Raw genomic sequence first — 19,261 nt, 5'->3', positions numbered from 1 at the left:
TTCTGTGTCAAGCTTACATCCGGGTCATTTAATTTTTATGTACTTCCATTTCTTGTCATAAATAATTTTACCAAGAATTCTTCACAAGTTTTGGTTTCAGTTTCGATTATGGCTGAAGGAACTCAAGTTTATATATATATATATATATATATATATATATATATATATATATTTTCATAAGTTTTGATTTCAGTTTCAATTCAAGCTAATGCACCCAAGTCATATGGATAAATTTATTTTTTATTTTTGAAATTGCAATTTTATAACATATAGAAATTGTTAGAACATTAACTCTATAATAATATATACGAAATATGCAAGAATTAAAATATCATATTTAAGTGTACTTTATGACCAGGCTTTGCCAGGCATTCATATTAGCTTAGCTTCATGTTAGCATTCGTGCTAGGTTTTGCAGTTTTGACAAAAAGGCTACAATAATATCAGAGCATCTCCATTTCCACTGAACATCTACAGAATGCCAACATCAATATATTACATATGAATGAGTTCCCTGTGAGAGAGAGAGAGAGAGAGAGAGAGAGAGAGAGAGAGAGAGGAGGAGAGGCAAGAGAGAGAGAGAGAGAGAGGAGGAAAGGCAAAGAGAGAGAGAGAGAGAGAGAGGAGGAAAGGCAAGAGAGAGAGAGAGAGGAGGAAAGGCAAGAGAGAGAGAGAGGAGGAAAGGCAAGAGAGAGAGAGAGAGGAGGAAAGGCAAGAGAGAGAGAGAGAGGAGGAAAGGCAAGAGAGAGAGAGGAGGAAAGGCAAGAGAGAGAGAGGAGGAAAGGCAAGAGAGAGAGAGAGAGAGAGAGAGAGGAGGAAAGGCGAGAGAGAGAGAGGAGGAAAGGCGAGAGAAAGGCGAGAGAGAGAGAGGAGGAAAGGCGAGAGAGAGAGAGGAGGAAAGGCGAGAGAGAGAGAGGAGGAAAGGCGAGAGAGAGAGAGAGGAGGAAAGGCGAGAGAGAAAGAGGAGGAAAGGCGAGAGAGAAAGAGGAGGAAAGGCGAGAGAGAAAGAGGAGGAAAGGCGAGAGAGAAAGAGGAGGAAAGGCGAGAGAGAAAGAGGAGGAAAGGCGAGAGAGAAAGAGGAGGAAAGGCGAGAGAGAAAGAGGAGGAAAAGCGAGAGAGAAAGAGGAGGAATGGCGAGAGAGAAAGAGGAGGAATGGCGAGAGAGAAAGAGGAGGAAAGGCGAGAGAGAAAGAGGAGGAAAGGCGAGAGAGAAAGAGGAGGAAAGGCGAGAGAGAAAGAGGAGGAAAGGCGAGAGAGAAAGAGGAGGAAAGGCGAGAGAGAAAGAGGAGGAAAGGCGAGAGAGAAAGAGGAGGAAAGGCGAGAGAGAAAGAGGAGGAAAGGCGAGAGAGAAAGAGGAGGAAAGGCGAGAGAGAAAGAGGAGGAAAGGCGAGAGAGAAAGAGGAGGAAAGGCGAGAGAGAAAGAGGAGGAAAGGCGAGAGAGAAAGAGGAGGAAAGGCGAGAGAGAAAGAGGAGGAAAGGCGAGAGAGAAAGAGGAGGAAAGGCGAGAGAGAAAGAGGAGGAAAGGCGAGAGAGAAAGAGGAGGAAAGGCGAGAGAGAAAGAGGAGGAAAGGCGAGAGAGAAAGAGGAGGAAAGGCGAGAGAGAAAGAGGAGGAAAGGCGAGAGAGAAAGAGGAGGAAAGGCGAGAGAGAAAGAGGAGGAAAGGCGAGAGAGAAAGAGGAGGAAAGGCGAGAGAGAAAGAGGAGGAAAGGCGAGAGAGAAAGAGGAGGAAAGGCGAGAGAGAAAGAGGAGGAAAGGCGAGAGAGAAAGAGGAGGAAAGGCGAGAGAGAAAGAGGAGGAAAGGCGAGAGAGAAAGAGGAGGAAAGGCGAGAGAGAAAGAGGAGGAAAGGCGAGAGAGAAAGAGGAGGAAAGGCGAGAGAGAAAGAGGAGGAAAGGCGAGAGAGAAAGAGGAGGAAAGGCGAGAGAGAGAGAGAGGAGGAAAGGCGAGAGAGAGAGAGAGGAGGAAAGGCGAGAGAGAGAGAGAGGAGGAAAGGCGAGAGAGAAAGAGAGAGGAGGAAAGGCGAGAGAGAAAGAGAGAGGAGGAAAGGCGAGAGAGAGAGAGAGAGAAGAGGAAAGGCGAGAGAGAGAGAGAGAGGAGGAAAGGCGAGAGAGAGAGAGAGAGGAGGAAAGGCGAGAGAGAGAGAGAGGAGGAAAGGCGAGAGAGAGAGAGAGGAGGAAAGGCGAGAGAGAGAGAGAGGAGGAAAGGCGAGAGAGAGAGAGAGGAGGAAAGGCGAGAGAGAGAGAGAGGAGGAAAGGCGAGAGAGAGAGAGAGGAGGAAAGGCGAGAGAGAGAGAGAGGAGGAAAGGCGAGAGAGAGAGAGAGGAGGAAAGGCGAGAGAGAGAGAGAGGAGGAAAGGCGAGAGAGAGAGAGAGGAGGAAAGGCGAGAGAGAGAGAGAGGAGGAAAGGCGAGAGAGAGAGAGAGGAGGAAAGGCGAGAGAGAGAGAGGAGGAAAGGCGAGAGAGAGAGAGAGGAGGAAAGGCGAGAGAGAGAGAGAGGAGGAAAGGCGAGAGAGAGAGAGAGGAGGAAAGGCGAGAGAGAGAGAGAGGAGGAAAGGCGAGAGAGAGAGAGGAGGAAAGGCGAGAGAGAGAGAGGAGGAAAGGCGAGAGAGAGAGAGAGGAGGAAAGGCGAGAGAGAGAGAGAGGAGGAAAGGCGAGAGAGAGAGAGAGGAGGAAAGGCGAGAGAGAGAGAGAGGAGGAAAGGCGAGAGAGAGAGAGAGGAGGAAAGGCGAGAGAGAGAGAGAGAGGAGGAAAGGCGAGAGAGAGAGAGAGAGGAGGAAAGGCGAGAGAGAGAGAGAGAGGAGGAAAGGCGAGAGAGAGAGAGAGAGGAGGAAAGGCGAGAGAGAGAGAGAGAGGAGGAAAGGCGAGAGAGAGAGAGAGAGGAGGAAAGGCGAGAGAGAGAGAGAGAGGAGGAAAGGCGAGAGAGAGAGAGAGAGGAGGAAAGGCGAGAGAGAGAGAGAGAGGAGGAAAGGCGAGAGAGAGAGAGAGAGGAGGAAAGGCGAGAGAGAGAGAGAGGAGGAAAGGCGAGAGAGAGAGAGAGGAGGAAAGGCGAGAGAGAGAGAGAGAGGAGGAAAGGCGAGAGAGAGAGAGAGAGGAGGAAAGGCGAGAGAGAGAGAGAGGAGGAAAGGCGAGAGAGAGAGAGAGAGGAGGAAAGGCGAGAGAGAGAGAGAGAGGAGGAAAGGCGAGAGAGAGAGAGAGGAGGAAAGGCGAGAGAGAGAGAGAGGAGGAAAGGCGAGAGAGAGAGAGAGAGGAGGAAAGGCGAGAGAGAGAGAGAGGAGGAAAGGCGAGAGAGAGAGAGAGGAGGAAAGGCGAGAGAGAGAGAGAGGAGGAAAGGCGAGAGAGAGAGAGAGGAGGAAAGGCGAGAGAGAGAGAGAGGAGGAAAGGCGAGAGAGAGAGAGAGGAGGAAAGGCGAGAGAGAGAGAGGAGGAAAGGCGAGAGAGAGAGAGGAGGAAAGGCGAGAGAGAGAGAGGAGGAAAGGCGAGAGAGAGAGAGGAGGAAAGGCGAGAGAGAGAGAGGAGGAAAGGCGAGAGAGAGAGAGGAGGAAAGGCGAGAGAGAGAGAGGAGGAAAGGCGAGAGAGAGAAAGGAGGAAAGGCGAGAGAGAGAGAGAGGAGGAAAGGCGAGAGAGAGAGAGAGGAGGAAAGGCGAGAGAGAGAGAGAGAGGAGGAAAGGCGAGAGAGAGAGGGAGGAGGAAAGGCGAGAGAGAGAGGGAGGAGGAAAGGCGAGAGAGAGAGAGAGGAGGAAAGGCGAGAGAGAGAGAGGAGGAAAGGCGAGAGAGAGAGAGAGGAGGAAAGGCGAGAGAGAGAGAGAGGAGGAAAGGCGCGAGAGAGAGAGGAGGAAAGGCGAGAGAGAGAGAGGAGGAAAGGCGAGAGAGAGAGAGAGGAGGAAAGGCGAGAGAGAGAGAGAGGAGGAAAGGCGAGAGAGAGAGAGAGGAGGAAAGGCGAGAGAGAGAGGAGGAGGAAAGGCGAGAGAGAGAGAGAAGAGGAAAGGCGAGAGAGAGAGAGGAGGAAAGGCGAGAGAGAGAGAGAGAGAGAGGAGGAAAGGCGAGAGAGAGAGAGAGAGGAGGAAAGGCGAGAGAGAGGAGGAAAGGCGAGAGAGAGGAGGAAAGGCGAGAGAGAGGAGGAAAGGCGAGAGAGAGGAGGAAAGGCGAGAGAGAGGAGGAAAGGCGAGAGAGAGAGAGGAGGAAAGGCGAGAGAGAGAGAGGAGGAAAGGCGAGAGAGAGAGAGGAGGAAAGGCGAGAGAGAGAGAGGAGGAAAGGCGAGAGAGAGAGAGAGAGAGAGAGAGAGAGAGAGGAGGAAAGGCGAGAGAGAGAGAGAGGAGGAAAGGCGAGAGAGAGAGAGAGAGAGAGGAGGAAAGGCGAGAGAGAGAGAGAGGAGGAAAGGCGAGAGAGAGAGAGAGGAGGAAAGGCGAGAGAGAGAGAGAGGAGGAAAGGCGAGAGAGAGAGAGAGAGAGAGGAGGAAAGGCGAGAGAGAGAGAGAGAGGAGGAAAGGCGAGAGAGAGAGAGAGAGGAGGAAAGGCGAGAGAGAGAGAGAGAGGAGGAAAGGCGAGAGAGAGAGAGAGGAGGAGAGGCAAGAGAGAGAGAGAGGAGGAGAGGCAAGAGAGAGAGAGAGGAGGAGAGGCAAGAGAGAGAGAGGAGGAGAGGCAAGAGAGAGAGAGAGGAGGAAAGGCAAGAGAGAGAGAGGAGGAAAGGCAAGAGAGAGGAGGAAAGGCAAGAGAGAGGAGGAAAGGCAAGAGAGAGAGAGAGGAGGTAAGGCAAGAGAGAGAGAGGAGGAAAGGCAAGAGAGAGAGAGGAGGAAAGGCAAGAGAGAGAGAGGAGGAAAGGCAAGAGAGAGAGAGGAGGAAAGGCAAGAGAGAGAGAGAGGAGGAAAGGCAAGAGAGAGAGAGGAGGAAAGGCAAGAGAGAGAGAGGAGGAAAGGCAAGAGAGAGAGAGGAGGAAAGGCAAGAGAGAGAGAGGAGGAAAGGCAAGAGAGAGAGAGGAGGAAAGGCAAGAGAGAGAGGGGAGGAAAGGCAAGAGATAGAGAGGAGAAAAGGCGAGAGAGAGAGAGAGAGAGGAGAAAAGGCGAGAGAGAAAGAGAGAGGAGAAAAGGCGAGAGAGAGAGAGAGAGAGAGAGAGGAGGAAAGGCGAGAGAGAGAGAGGAGGAAAGGCGAGAGAGAGAGAGGAGGAAAGGCGAGAGAGAGAGAGGAGGAAAGGCGAGAGAGAGAGAGGAGGAAAGGCGAGAGAGAGAGAGGAGGAAAGGCGAGAGAGAGAGAGAGAGAGGAGGAAAGGCGAGAGAGAGAGAGGAGGAAAGGCGAGAGAGAGAGGAGGAAAGGCGAGAGAGAGAGAGAGAGAGAGGAGGAAAGGCGAGAGAGAGAGAGAGAGGAGGAAAGGCAAGAGAGAGAGAGAGAGGAGGAAAGGCAAGAGAGAGAGAGAGAGAGGAGGAAAGGCAAGTGAGAGAGAGAAGAGGAAAGGCAAGAGAGAGAGAGAAGAGGAAAGGCAAGAGAGAGAGAGAAGAGGAAAGGCAAGAGAGAGAGAGAAGAGGAAAGGCAAGAGAGAGAGAGAAGAGGAAAGGCAAGAGAGAGAGAGAAGAGGAAAGGCAAGAGAGAGAGAGAAGAGGAAAGGCAAGAGAGAGAGAGAAGAGGAAAGGCAAGAGAGAGAGAGAAGAGGAAAGGCAAGAGAGAGAGAAGAGGGGGAAAGGCAAGAGAGAGAGAAAGAGGAGAAAAGGCAAGAAAGAGAGAAAGAGAGGAGAAAAGGCAAGAAAGAGAGAAAGAGAGGAGGAAAGGCAAGAGAGAGAGAAAGAGAGGAGGAAAGGCAAGAGAGAGAGAAAGAGAGGAGGAAAGGCAAGAGAGAGAGAAAGAGAGGAGGAAAGGCAAGAGAGAGAGAAAGAGAGGAGGAAAGGCAAGAGAGAGAGAAAGAGAGGAGGAAAGGCAAGAGAGAGAGAAAGAGAGGAGGAAAGGCAAGAGAGAGAGAAAGAGAGGAGGAAAGGCAAGAGAGAGAGAAAGAGAGGAGGAAAGGCAAGAGAGAGAGAAAGAGAGGAGGAAAGGCAAGAGAGAGAGAAAGAGAGGAGGAAAGGCAAGAGAGAGAGAAAGAGAGGAGGAAAGGCAAGAGAGAGAGAAAGAGAGGAGGAAAGGCAGAGAGAGAGAAAAAGAGGAGGAAAGGCAAGAGAGAGAAAAAGAGGAGGAAAGGCAAGAGAGAGAAAAAGAGGAGGAAAGGCAAGAGAGAGAAAAAGAGGAGGAAAGGCAAGAGAGAGAAAAAGAGGAGGAAAGGCAAGAGAGAGAAAAAGAGGAGGAAAGGCAAGAGAGAGAAAAAGAGGAGGAAAGGCAAGAGAGAGAAAAAGAGGAGGAAAGGCAAGAGAGAGAAAAAGAAGAGGAAAGGCAAGAGAGAGAAAGAGAGGAGGAAAGGCAAGAGAGAGAAAGAGAGGAGGAAAGGCAAGAGAGAGAAGAGAGGAGGAAAGGCAAGAGAGAGAGAAAGAGAGGAGGAAAGGCAAGAGAGAGAGAAAGAGAGGAGGAAAGGCAAGAGAGAGAGAAAGAGAGGAGGAAAGGCAAGAGAGAGAGAAAGAGAGGAGGAAAGGCAAGAGAGAGAGAAAGAGAGGAGGAAAGGCAAGAGAGAGAGAAAGAGAGGAGGAAAGGCAAGAGAGAGAGAAAGAGAGGAGGAAAGGCAAGAGAGAGAGAAAGAGAGGAGGAAAGGCAAGAGAGAGAGAAAGAGAGGAGGGAAAGGCAGAGGAGAGAAAGAGAGGAGGGAAGGCGAGGGAGAGAAAGAGAGGAGGGAAGGCAAGAGAGGGAGAGAAAGAGAGGAGGGAAGGCGAGGGAGAGAAAGAGAGGAGGGAAGGCGAGGGAGAGAAAGAGAGGAGGGAAGGCGAGGGAGAGAAAGAGAGGAGGGAAGGCGAGGGAGAGAAAGAGAGGAGGGAAGGCGAGGGAGAGAAAGAGAGGAGGGAAGGCGAGGGAGAGAAAGAGAGGAGGGAAGGCGAGGAGAGAAAGAGAGGAGGGAAGGCGAGGGAGAGAAAGAGAGGAGGGAAGGCGAGGGAGAGAAAGAGAGGAGGGAAGGCGAGGGAGAGAAAGAGAGGAGGGAAGGCGAGGGAGAGAAAGAGAGGAGGGAAGGCGAGGGAGAGAAAGAGAGGAGGGAAGGCGAGGGAGAGAAAGAGAGGAGGGAAGGCGAGGGAGAGAAAGAGAGGAGGGAAGGCGAGGGAGAGAAAGAGAGGAGGGAAGGCGAGGGAGAGAAAGAGAGGAGGGAAGGCGAGGGAGAGAAAGAGAGGAGGGAAGGCGAGGGAGAGAAAGAGAGGAGGGAAGGCGAGGGAGAGAAAGAGAGGAGGGAAGGCGAGGGAGAGAGAGAGAGAGGAGGAAGGCGAGGGGAGAGAGAGAGGAGGAGGAAGGCGAGGAGAGAGAGAGAGGAGGAGGAAGGCGAGGGAGAGAGAGAGGAGGAGGAAGGCGAGGGAGAGAGAGAGAGAGGAGGAGGAAGGCGAGGAGAGAGCGAGAGGAGGAGGAAGGCGAGGGAGAGAGAGAGAGGAGGGAAGGCGAGGGAGAGAGAGAGAGAGAGAGAGAGAGAGAGAGGGAGAGGAAGGGAAGGCACGAGAAAGACAGAGAATGTAATTTTCATCTTTATTATAAAATGAATACCAGACTTTACATCTTTTAATTCATAAGCTTTTGCTAAGAATTATTTATCTGAAAGTTCGTAAATTCAGAAAATACAAACTTTATTTCTCTTTGTTTAGTGTTTAACTTTTAGCTGGACAAACACACGGGCGGTACCTCTTTATACATTAGATTATTATTTCAAGATTTTACATCTTCTAATTTGTAAGTTTTTACTAAGAATTTTAAAACCAGTTTAAATGAATTTCTATTAAAAGTTTTGCGAATTTTTTATGGTCACAAATTTATTCATCTATCTTTTTTATTTCAATTATTAACAAAAATTTAATTTGTCAGACTTGTTTAAAATGAAAATGAAATGCATTTTGGTGGATTTAATTTCATAATTAGATTATTTGTTTAAATAGGATTAATTTTTTTTTTTTTTTAACTCTGGAGTTTTTCCTAAAATGAACATAAATATCTCAAATGGCAATGCTGAACAGAGTGCTTGGTTTTGTTGTATTTATTTTTTTGTTCTTTGTGTCAGTGATTTTCCTCAAACAACTCCAAGCAATTTTAACTAATAAAGTTAGAATATAGAGAAAGACATCTAGTGCATATATGGGGGGGGGGGAGGGACAGGAAGTCATTCTTTAATGAAAATAAACGTGATCTAATTCCCTACTCCAATCATGAATCATTCAAAGTTTTGGCCTTCAGGACAAAATTAACATTTTCACTTTTTAAAGAGAACACACAGAAAAAGAGAAATAAAATCCTGACATATAGCTCCAATAAATAAATAAATAAATAAGGAGGTAAGGATATCGTGATTTCACAGAAATCAGATTTTTCTTATTTAAAAAAAAAAAGTGTATTTTGATCAATAAGTGAAGAACTCGTATCTATGAGAGGTTTTTAGATCGAAGTGAAAATCCATTTTTCTTTTGGTCCAAAAAAGTAATAAATAAATAAAAATATTAAAAAAAAAAAAAAAATTCTACTAAAAAGCAGAGGAGTTTGATTTCGGTAAACGTGGAATAACTCATCAGATAAATTCAAGTTATGCTAATCTTTAATCTAAATCTTATTTTGTCTGTTAGTCCACACATTTCATGAGTGATGTTTCTGACAAAGGGGGAAGAACTGTTTCCTGAGCCAGAATCTATCGATCTAATACTTATTGTTCATTAGTTTTTAACTTTAATGTAATTTTTTTTTAGCTTCTTAAATCAAGTGGTTTCATGCCTTATCTGGAGTGTTTTCAGTATATATATATATATATATATATATATATATATATATAAAAGGTTTATATTTCAAATTCTAAGATGTTGTCCATCTTATCATTTATTTCTTTAAGCATGTTAAAATGTTCAATTTTTGAGAGCACCTATTTGTAGCGCAGAATCATTCATATAATTATTTGTATCAATTAATTTAAAATTTATTCTGCCCTTAACCCATCAGAAGAATAGGAACTCATCAACTTTAAAAGAAAATAAAGGAATATGGGCATGATTACAAAATCGAAAAATCGGAAGAGAAGTTGCAATTGTGTTTTCTTTTAGTTAATCCATCTTTAAATCTTCCTGATTCAAAGATGGCGTAACTAAAAGAAAACACAATTGCAACTTCTCTTCTGATTTTTTGATTTTGTAATCATGCCCATATTCCTTTATTTTCTTTTAAGGTTGATGAGTTTGTATTTGTATATGCTCTGTAGTTACATTGAGCTTCAGAAATAAAAGGATTCGTATAAAGAAAAGGTGAAATATAATTGAATAAGTATATTTTTCCCCATTGTGTATACACACACACACACACACACACACACACACACGTGTGTGTGTGTGTGTGTATACAGTGGTACCAAAAAGAAAGTCCGCACTTGTCATTTAAAAAAAACCCCGCAAATTTAAGCTAAACTGAATATAACGGTTTAAACAACCTATACCTCATTTGATTCACCTTTTATTACTCTATAATTTTACCTGTTCATATTTGATTTTTAATTGAAGTATTTTAGTGTTCACGTCTATTTAAAAAATTAACTTCAAATCGAGAAGGTAAAAAGAAACTCCGCACAATCGAAAATTATTATTTAAATGTAATTTTAGAACATCATGCAACATAACTACAACAGCCAGTAGCCTCTGAGTAAAAAAAAAAAAAAAAAAAAAAAAAAGGAGGCGTTACTTTTGGAACAACTCTCATATATAAAACCAGGAATAATAAAGCCCCAAATATCTAAATATTGATGGGCTATTCTACTTCTAGGCATCTATTCTTGATAAAAAAAAAATGTACTAGAATTGAAATTGGAGTGTCATTTCTTACAATCTGACTTTCCATGAATCTTTCAACTCTTATTAAAAAAAAATAATAAAAAAAAAACAAGAAACAGGTGGTGAGATTAGCAGCGCGGGTGCTCACCTGGGCGGCTAGGCACAATAGGAACAGGGGGAAGATCCCTACGTGGAGATGTAATTCCTGATTGCGGCTGCATTCCATCGATGGTGGTGCCATTCCCGCCATTGACCTCTATCACGGTTTGTGGTTCTGGTTTCTTGATACAACCTCCCATTTTGTGTGGTGGGAATGAGATGCAGAAATGGTGTCTGAGGAAGTACCAGTTTAGGTAGCCTAAAAAAAGAAAGAAAAAAAAAAAAGAAAATCAAATCAATGGAAATGCATTGTAGATATGTTATGTAATCTATCTCGGGTTATACTGGAATGTTAAAAATTGTGATTTTGCTGTGAAGGTTGGTTAGTGCAAGAAGAGTTCAAGGGTTAAGTTGCTGATGTATGTCAAACTCAGTAGCTGGGGTTGACGATAGAACCTGGAATAGATCAACCGGGTACATGTGAGAAAGAATGTTGAAAAAAAAGAAAGAGAAAGAATTTTTAAAAAAGAGAGGAAGATATCTTGTCTCTCAAATGCAAGTCGGTCTGGTTTCCGATTCTGGACAGAGCAGGAGAGAGAGAGAGGAGGGGAGGGGAAGGAGAGAGAGAGAGAGGAGGGGAGGGGAAGGAGGGAGAGAGAGGGGAGGGGAAGGAGGGAGAGAGAGGGAGGGGAAGGAGGAGAGAGAGAGAGGAGGGAGAGAGAGAGAGAGGAGGGAGAGAGAGAGAGAGAGAGGAGGGAGAGAGAGAGGAGGGAGAGAGGAGGAGAGACAGCGGAGGAGAGAGAGAGAGAGACAGCGGAGAGAGAGAGAGAGAGAGACAGCGGAGAGAGAGAGAGAGAGAGAGACAGCGGAGAGAGAGAGAGAGAGAGACAGCGGAGAGAGAGAGAGAGAGAAAGACAGCGGAGAGAGAGAGAGAGAGAGAGACAGCGGAGAGAGAGAGAGAGAGAGAGACAGCGGAGAGAGAGAGAGAGAGACAGCGGAGAGAGAGAGAGACAGCGGAGAGAGAGAGAGACAGCGGAGAGAGAGAGAGACAGCGGAGAGAGAGAGAGACAGCGGAGAGAGAGAGAGACAGCGGAGAGAGAGAGAGACAGCGGAGAGAGAGAGAGACAGCGGAGAGAGAGAGAGACAGCGGAGAGAGGGAGAGAGAGACAGCGGAGAGAGAGAGAGAGAGGATGGAGACAGCGGAGAGAGAGAGAGAGAGGATGGAGACAGCGGGAGAGAGAGAGAGAGAGGATGGAGACAGCGGGGGAGAGAGAGAGAGAGGATGGAGACAGCGGGGAGAGAGAGAGAGAGGATGGAGACAGCGGGAGAGAGAGAGAGAGGATGGAGACAGCGGGGAGAGAGAGAGAGAGGATGGAGACAGCGGGGAGAGAGAGAGAGAGGATGGAGACAGCGGGGAGAGAGAGAGAGAGGATGGAGACAGCGGGGAGAGAGAGAGAGAGGATGGAGACAGCGGGGAGAGAGAGAGAGAGGATGGAGACAGCGGGAGAGAGAGAGAGAGGATGGAGACAGCGGGGAGAGAGAGAGAGAGGATGGAGACAGCGGGGAGAGAGAGAGAGAGGATGGAGACAGCGGGGAGAGAGAGAGAGAGGATGGAGACAGCGGGGAGAGAGAGAGAGAGGATGGAGACAGCGGGGAGAGAGAGAGAGAGGATGGAGACAGCGGGGAGAGAGAGAGAGAGGATGGAGACAGCGGGGAGAGAGAGAGAGAGGATGGAGACAGCGGGGAGAGAGAGAGAGAGGATGGAGACAGCGGGGAGAGAGAGAGAGAGGATGGAGACAGCGGGGAGAGAGAGAGAGAGGATGGAGACAGCGGGGAGAGAGAGAGAGAGGATGGAGACAGCGGGGAGAGAGAGAGAGAGGATGGAGACAGCGGGGAGAGAGAGAGAGAGGATGGAGACAGCGGGGAGAGAGAGAGAGAGGATGGAGACAGCGGGGAGAGAGAGAGAGAGGATGGAGACAGCGGGGAGAGAGAGAGAGAGGATGGAGACAGCGGGGAGAGAGAGAGAGAGGATGGAGACAGCGGGGGAGAGAGAGAGAGGATGGAGACAGCGGGGAGAGAGAGAGAGAGGATGGAGACAGCGGGAGAGAGAGAGAGAGGATGGAGACAGCGGGGAGAGAGAGAGAGGATGGAGACAGCGGGGAGAGAGAGAGAGGATGGAGACAGCGGAGAGAGAGAGGATGGAGACAGCGGAGAGAGAGAGAGGATGGAGACAGCGGAGAGAGAGAGGATGGAGACAGCGGAGAGAGAGAGGATGGAGACAGCGGGAGAGAGAGAGAGGATGGAGACAGAGGAGAGAGAGAGAGGATGGAGACAGAGGAGAGAGAGAGAGGATGGAGACAGAGGAGAGAGAGAGAGGATGGAGACAGAGGAGAGAGAGAGAGGATGGAGACAGAGGAGAGAGAGAGAGGATGGAGACAGAGGAGAGAGAGAGAGGATGGAGACAGAGGAGAGAGAGAGAGGATGGAGACAGAGGAGAGAGAGAGAGGATGGAGACAGAGGAGAGAGAGAGAGGATGGAGACAGAGGAGAGAGAGAGAGGATGGAGACAGAGGAGAGAGAGAGAGGATGGAGACAGAGGAGAGAGAGAGAGGATGGAGACAGAGGAGAGAGAGAGAGGATGGAGACAGAGGAGAGAGAGAGAGGATGGAGACAGAGGAGAGAGAGAGAGGATGGAGACAGAGGAGAGAGAGAGAGGATGGAGACAGAGGAGAGAGAGAGAGGATGGAGACAGAGGAGAGAGAGAGAGGATGGAGACAGAGGAGAGAGAGAGAGGATGGAGACAGAGGAGAGAGAGAGAGGATGGAGACAGAGGAGAGAGAGAGAGGATGGAGACAGAGAGGATGGAGACAGAGGAGAGAGAGAGAGGATGGAGACAGAGAGGATGGAGACAGAGGAGAGAGAGAGAGAGGATGGAGACAGCGGAGAGAGAGAGAGAGGATGGAGACAGCGGAGAGAGAGAGAGAGGATGGAGACAGCGGAGAGAGAGAGAGGATGGAGACAGCGGAGAGAGAGAGAGGATGGAGACAGCGGAGAGAGAGAGAGGATGGAGACAGAGGAGAGAGAGAGAGAGGATGGAGACAGCGGGGAGAGAGAGAGAGAGGATGGAGACAGCGGGGAGAGAGAGAGAGAGGATGGAGACAGCGGGGAGAGAGAGAGAGAGGATGGAGACAGCGGGGAGAGAGAGAGAGAGGATGGAGACAGCGGGGAGAGAGAGAGAGAGGATGGAGACAGAGGGAGAGAGAGAGAGGATGGAGACAGAGGAGAGAGAGAGAGAGATGGAGACAGAGGAGAGAGAGAGAGAGGATGGAGACAGAGGAGAGAGAGAGAGAGGATGGAGACAGAGGAGAGAGAGAGAGGATGGAGACAGAGGAGAGAGAGAGAGAGGATGGAGACAGAGGAGAGAGAGAGAGGATGGAGACAGAGGAGAGAGAGAGAGGATGGAGACAGAGGAGAGAGAGAGAGGATGGAGACAGAGGAGAGAGAGAGAGAGGATGGAGACAGAGGAGAGAGAGAGAGAGGATGGAGACAGAGGAGAGAGAGAGAGAGGATGGAGACAGAGGAGAGAGAGAGAGAGGATGGAGACAGAGGAGAGAGAGAGAGGATGGAGACAGAGGAGAGAGAGAGAGGATGGAGACAGAGGAGAGAGAGGATGGAGACAGAGGAGAGAGAGAGAGGATGGAGACAGAGAGAGAGAGAGAGGATGGAGACAGAGGAGAGAGAGAGAGGATGGAGACAGAGGAGAGAGAGAGAGGATGGAGACAGAGGAGAGAGAGAGGATGGAGACAGAGGAGAGAGAGAGAGGATGGAGACAGAGGAGAGAGAGAGGATGGAGACAGAGGAGAGAGAGAGGATGGAGACAGAGGAGAGAGAGAGAGGATGGAGACAGAGGAGAGAGAGAGAGGATGGAGACAGAGGAGAGAGAGAGGATGGAGACAGAGGAGAGAGAGAGGATGGAGACAGAGGAGAGAGAGAGAGGATGGAGACAGAGGAGAGAGAGAGAGGATGGAGACAGAGGAGAGAGAGAGAGGATGGAGACAGAGGAGAGAGAGAGAGAGGATGGAGACAGAGGAGAGAGAGAGAGGATGGAGACAGAGGAGAGAGAGATGGAGACAGAGGAGAGAGAGAGAGGATGGAGACAGAGGAGAGAGAGAGAGGATGGAGACAGAGGAGAGAGAGAGAGAGGATGGAGACAGAGAGAGAGAGAGGATGGAGACAGAGGAGAGAGAGAGAGGATGGAGACAGAGGAGAGAGAGAGAGGATGGAGACAGAGGAGAGAGAGAGAGGATGGAGACAGAGGAGAGAGAGAGGATGGAGACAGAGGAGAGAGAGAGGATGGAGACAGAGGAGAGAGAGAGGATGGAGACAGAGGAGAGATGGAGACAGAGAGAGAGAGAGAGGATGGAGACAGAGGAGAGAGAGAGAGGATGGAGACAGAGGAGAGAGAGAGGATGGAGACAGAGGAGAGAGAGAGAGGATGGAGACAGAGGAGAGAGAGAGAGGATGGAGACAGAGGAGAGAGAGAGAGGATGGAGACAGAGGAGAGAGAGAGAGGATGGAGACAGAGGAGAGAGAGAGGATGGAGACAGAGGAGAGAGAGAGAGGATGGAGACAGAGGAGAGAGAGAGAGGATGGAGACAGAGGAGAGAGAGAGAGGATGGAGACAGAGGAGAGAGAGAGAGGATGGAGACAGAGGAGAGAGAGAGAGGATGGAGACAGAGAGAGAGAGAGAGGATGGAGACAGAGGAGAGAGAGAGAGGATGGAGACAGAGGAGAGAGAGAGAGGATGGAGACAGAGGAGAGAGAGAGAGGATGGAGACAGAGGAGAGAGAGAGAGGATGGAGACAGAGGAGAGAGAGAGAGGATGGAGACAGAGGAGAGAGAGAGAGGATGGAGACAGAGGAGAGAGAGAGAAGGATGGAGACAGAGGAGAAGAGAGAGGATGGAGACAGAGGAGAGAGAGAGAGGATGGAGACAGAGGAGAGAGAGAGAGGATGGAGACAGAGGAGAGAGAGAGAGGATGGAGACAGAGGAGAGAGAGAGAGGATGGAGACAGAGGAGAGAGAGAGAGGATGGAGACAGAGGAGAGAGAGAGAGGATGGAGACAGAGGAGAGAGAGAGAGGATGGAGACAGAGGAGAGAGAGAGCGGATGGAGACAGAGGAGAGAGAGAGCGGATGGAGACAGAGGAGAGAGAGAGCGGATGGAGACAGAGGAGAGAGAGAGCGGATGGAGACAGAGGAGAGAGAGAGAGGATGGAGACAGAGGAGAGAGAGAGAGGATGGAGACAGAGGAGAGAGAGAGAGGATGGAGACAGAGGAGAGAGAGAGAGGATGGAGACAGAGGAGAGAGAGAGAGGATGGAGACAGAGGAGAGAGAGAGAGGATGGAGACAGAGGAGAGAGAGAGAGGATGGAGACAGAGGAGAGAGAGAGAGGATGGAGACAGAGGAGAGAGAGAGAGGATGGAGACAGAGGGAGAGAGAGAGAGGATGGAGACAGAGGAGAGAGAGAGAGGATGGAGACAGAGGAGAGAGAGAGAGGATGGAGACAGAGGAGAGAGAGGAGGGAGGGAGACAGAGGAGAGAGAGAGAGGAGGGAGACAGAGGGAGAGAGAGAGAGGAGGGAGACAGAGGAGAGAGAGAGAGGAGGGAGACAGAGGAGAGAGAGAGGATGGAGACAGAGGAGAGAGAGAGGATGGAGACAGAGGAGAGAGAGAGGATGGAGACAGAGGAGAGAGAGAGGATGGAGACAGAGGAGAGAGAGAGGATGGAGACAGAGGAGAGAGAGAGGATGGAGACAGAGGAGAGAGAGAGGATGGAGACAGAGGAGAGAGAGAGGATGGAGACAGAGGAGAGAGAGAGGATGGAGACAGAGGAGAGAGAGAGGATGGAGACAGAGGAGAGAGAGAGGATGGAGACAGAGGAGAGAGAGAGGATGGAGACAGAGGAGAGAGAGAGGATGGAGACAGAGGAGAGAGAGAGGATGGAGACAGAGGAGAGAGAGAGGATGGAGACAGAGGAGAGAGAGAGGATGGAGACAGAGGAGAGAGAGAGAGGATGGAGACAGAGGAGAGAGAGAGGATGGAGACAGAGAGAGAGAGAGAGGATGGAGACAGAGGAGAGAGAGAGAGGATGGAGACAGAGGAGAGAGAGAGAGGATGGAGACAGAGGAGAGAGAGAGAGGATGGAGACAGAGGAGAGAGAGAGGATGGAGACAGAGGAGAGAGAGAGAGGATGGAGACAGAGGAGAGAGAGAGGATGGAGACAGAGGAGAGAGAGAGGATGGAGACAGAGGAGAGAGAGAGGATGGAGACAGAGGAGAGAGAGAGGATGGAGACAGAGGAGAGAGAGAGGATGGAGACAGAGGAGAGAGAGAGGATGGAGACAGAGAGAGAGAGAGGATGGAGACAGAGGAGAGAGAGAGGATGGAGACAGAGGAGAGAGAGAGGATGGAGACAGAGGAGAGAGAGAGGATGGAGACAGAGGAGAGAGAGAGGATGGAGACAGAGGAGAGAGAGAGGATGGAGACAGAGGAGAGAGAGAGGATGGAGACAGAGGAGAGAGAGAGGATGGAGACAGAGGAGAGAGAGAGGATGGAGACAGAGGAGAGAGAGAGAGAGGATGGAGACAGAGGAGAGAGAGAGAGGATGGAGACAGAGAGAGAGAGAGAGAGGATGGAGACAGAGGAGAGAGAGAGAGGATGGAGACAGAGGAGAGAGAGAGAGGATGGAGACAGAGGAGAGAGAGAGAGGATGGAGACAGAGGAGAGAGAGAGAGGATGGAGACAGAGAGAGAGAGAGAGGATGGAGACAGAGGAGAGAGAGAGAGGATGGAGACAGAGGAGGGAGAGAGGATGGAGACAGAGGAGAGAGAGAGGATGGAGACAGAGGAGGGAGAGAGGATGGAGACAGAGGAGGGAGAGAGGATGGAGACAGAGGAGGGAGAGAGGATGGAGACAGAGGAGGGAGAGAGGATGGAGACAGAGGAGGGAGAGAGGATGGAGACAGAGGAGGAGAGAGGATGGAGACAGAGGTTAGGAGAGAGGAGGAATGAGGGAGAGAGGAGGAAGGAGGGAGAAGGACAAGAGGGAGGAGAGAGACAAGAGGGAGGAGAGAGACAAGAGGGAGGAGAGAGACAAGAGGGAGGAGAGAGACAAGAGGGAGGAGAGAGACAAGAGGGAGGAGAGAGACAAGAGGGAGGAGAGAGACAAGAGGGAAGAATAGCTGATAAGAAAGAATCGGAACCGCCAAGACTCAAAGAATAAAACCAGGCAACTTGTTATTTTGTGCACGTGATTCCCTTTGCAGCAACAAACGACGAAGCCAAGGGGCAGAAAAAAGGTCAACGTTTGGTTATATGTACAACACACTAACTTAAACGATACAACATCATGAAAACTGCTATGTATAGACACTAGGCGTATTATGATTACATACATAGATACAGACAAAGAGACACACGCACCCACACGTCTGTCACACATATACATGTCACACACACGCACTTGTATAAAAGCTACACGTAATGAAATATACACGCCACAGATTCTATCCCCCCCCCCCCCGTTACACGACAAATATAATAAATTGAAATTTCTGGTCTGCATAAAAAAAATCCATTCTCAGTAAATGTTTCAACAAAACAGACATATGGATTTCAATATTTGAGTTTACCTCATCTATACCATAGAGCAGGGTTTCCCAAAACGGCTCCACGGAACTGAGGCTCCAGGAGTAACACTGAGGGGCTCAGGAAGACTTTTTTTTTTCTAAAGAGGACCAAATGTTTTATATGGAAAAATTAAATGGCTTCAGATATTTAATTTTTTTTTTTTTTTTACTGGAAAGAGATATGATACATAACTACAGGTGTCAAGAGTTTCATGAAAAAGAAAATAAAAAACTAAATTAACAAAAAAATGCAACAATTGTTTTATTAATCAAAAATAAAAAATGGTTTTAAACACGAAAATCTAGTAAAATCACGAACAGGGAGAACTAATGGGCAAGTATGTTAAAAATTCAAATGTTTTTCATATTTATTTTAGAAATTATTTCGTTAGTGCTCGGTGAAAAACCTTTGCCCTGCTTATGGGCTCCATGGTGTCCTGAAATTTGGGAAACCCTGCCAAAGAGCATTTTTCTAATGATCTGATCCCTGTTGATTGCGGTACAATGCTGGTTCTGTGCAGTTCTAAGCAGTCCACCCTCCAAGGCTTTGCCTTCTCTTAGAGACGTTAATTTATTGCTAATCGTCTGTTGGAATATTTTTGTCTATTCATGGGAGTATGGCCCCCTCACAGTTGGGAGATTCTATTTATAAACGATGCTGCTAGAAACTGACAAATCAAATTAATTCACGTTCTGCTACCAACCAATCAGAAAGCAGAATTGCTCCATAAAAATTAAACCTTTTTCTTTAGCAACCTTCTTAGTGTCAACACGGGAGGAATCTTTTGCTCCGTGACTTCCAACTCAAGAACTGTCTACTGAAACACTCACCTCCAGGGCTTGCGTAGAACAACTAACCACCGGAAACTGTTTTGAAACTAAACATGGCTTACAACTCAAGATCGCCTGAGGTGCCCTTACCAAGGAATGCCGACGGGGCTGTCTAGGCATTTTTTTTGCAGGTCAGAGTGCCCCCCTTCCAAACCCTAGTGTCACAGTTCTTGCGATGGGAGAGAACTAAATACCACAAATTATCAAAAGTTTCAGTTCCTACTGTTCACCGCTATCACAGGATTCTTATTATCTCCTACGAATATGTACCAGGTATGATTTAAAAAGTTATACAGTAAAAAAAAAAAATGTATATATTAATGCTGTAGTGCCTTTAATGTACATACATATGTGTGTCAAGGTTTACAGATTATAAATTATTCGATAAGGAGATCCTATTTAATAAAAAGGAGGATAGAAGATGATAATATACTAGAAATATTAAATTATTAGTATATACTAATTTAATTTTCGTAATGTTATCACCTTCTATCCTCCTTTTTAATAAATAGGATCTCCCGATCAGTGAAGACAATGTAAAAATAAAAAAAAATTAATTTTAATAAATAAATGAAAAAAAAAATTTAATAAATAAATAAATGAAAAAAAAAATTTAATAAATAAATAAATTAAAAAAAAATAATTTTAATAAATAAATTAAAAAAATTTAATAAATAAATTAAAAAAAATTAATTTTAATAAATAAATTTAAAAAAATTAATTTTAATAAATAAATAAAAAAAAATTAATTTTAATAAATAAATAAAAAAAATTAATTTTAATAAATAAATAAAAAAAAATTAATTTTGATAAAT

General features: G+C 47.7%; 1 protein-coding gene across 5 annotated transcripts in view; it reads right to left on the bottom strand.

Annotated features, from left to right (window-relative positions):
* Window positions 1-19,261, bottom strand: part of LOC145280015 (tyrosine-protein kinase yes-like) — a 414,499-nt gene that overhangs the window by 112,222 nt on the left and 283,016 nt on the right. For 3 of the 5 annotated variants that reach the window (XM_080131652.1, XM_080131654.1, XM_080131653.1), the window contains one exon: window positions 9,979-10,188. In XM_080131652.1, the coding sequence (XP_079987778.1) occupies window positions 9,979-10,129 (151 nt within the window). In that variant the 5' untranslated portion in view covers window positions 10,130-10,188. The remainder of the gene's footprint in view (window positions 1-9,978; window positions 10,189-19,261) is intronic. The other 2 variants (XM_080131655.1, XM_080131656.1) reach the window with 1 other exon arrangement.

Source organism: Euprymna scolopes, chromosome 7 (genome assembly GCF_053919585.1).
Source record: "Euprymna scolopes isolate OS-2025 chromosome 7, ASM5391958v1, whole genome shotgun sequence".
Classification (NCBI taxonomy): domain Eukaryota; kingdom Metazoa; phylum Mollusca; class Cephalopoda; order Sepiida; family Sepiolidae; genus Euprymna; species Euprymna scolopes.
The sequence above is the reverse complement of the archived record's forward strand: the minus strand, read 5'-3'. Positions and strand labels throughout refer to the sequence as shown.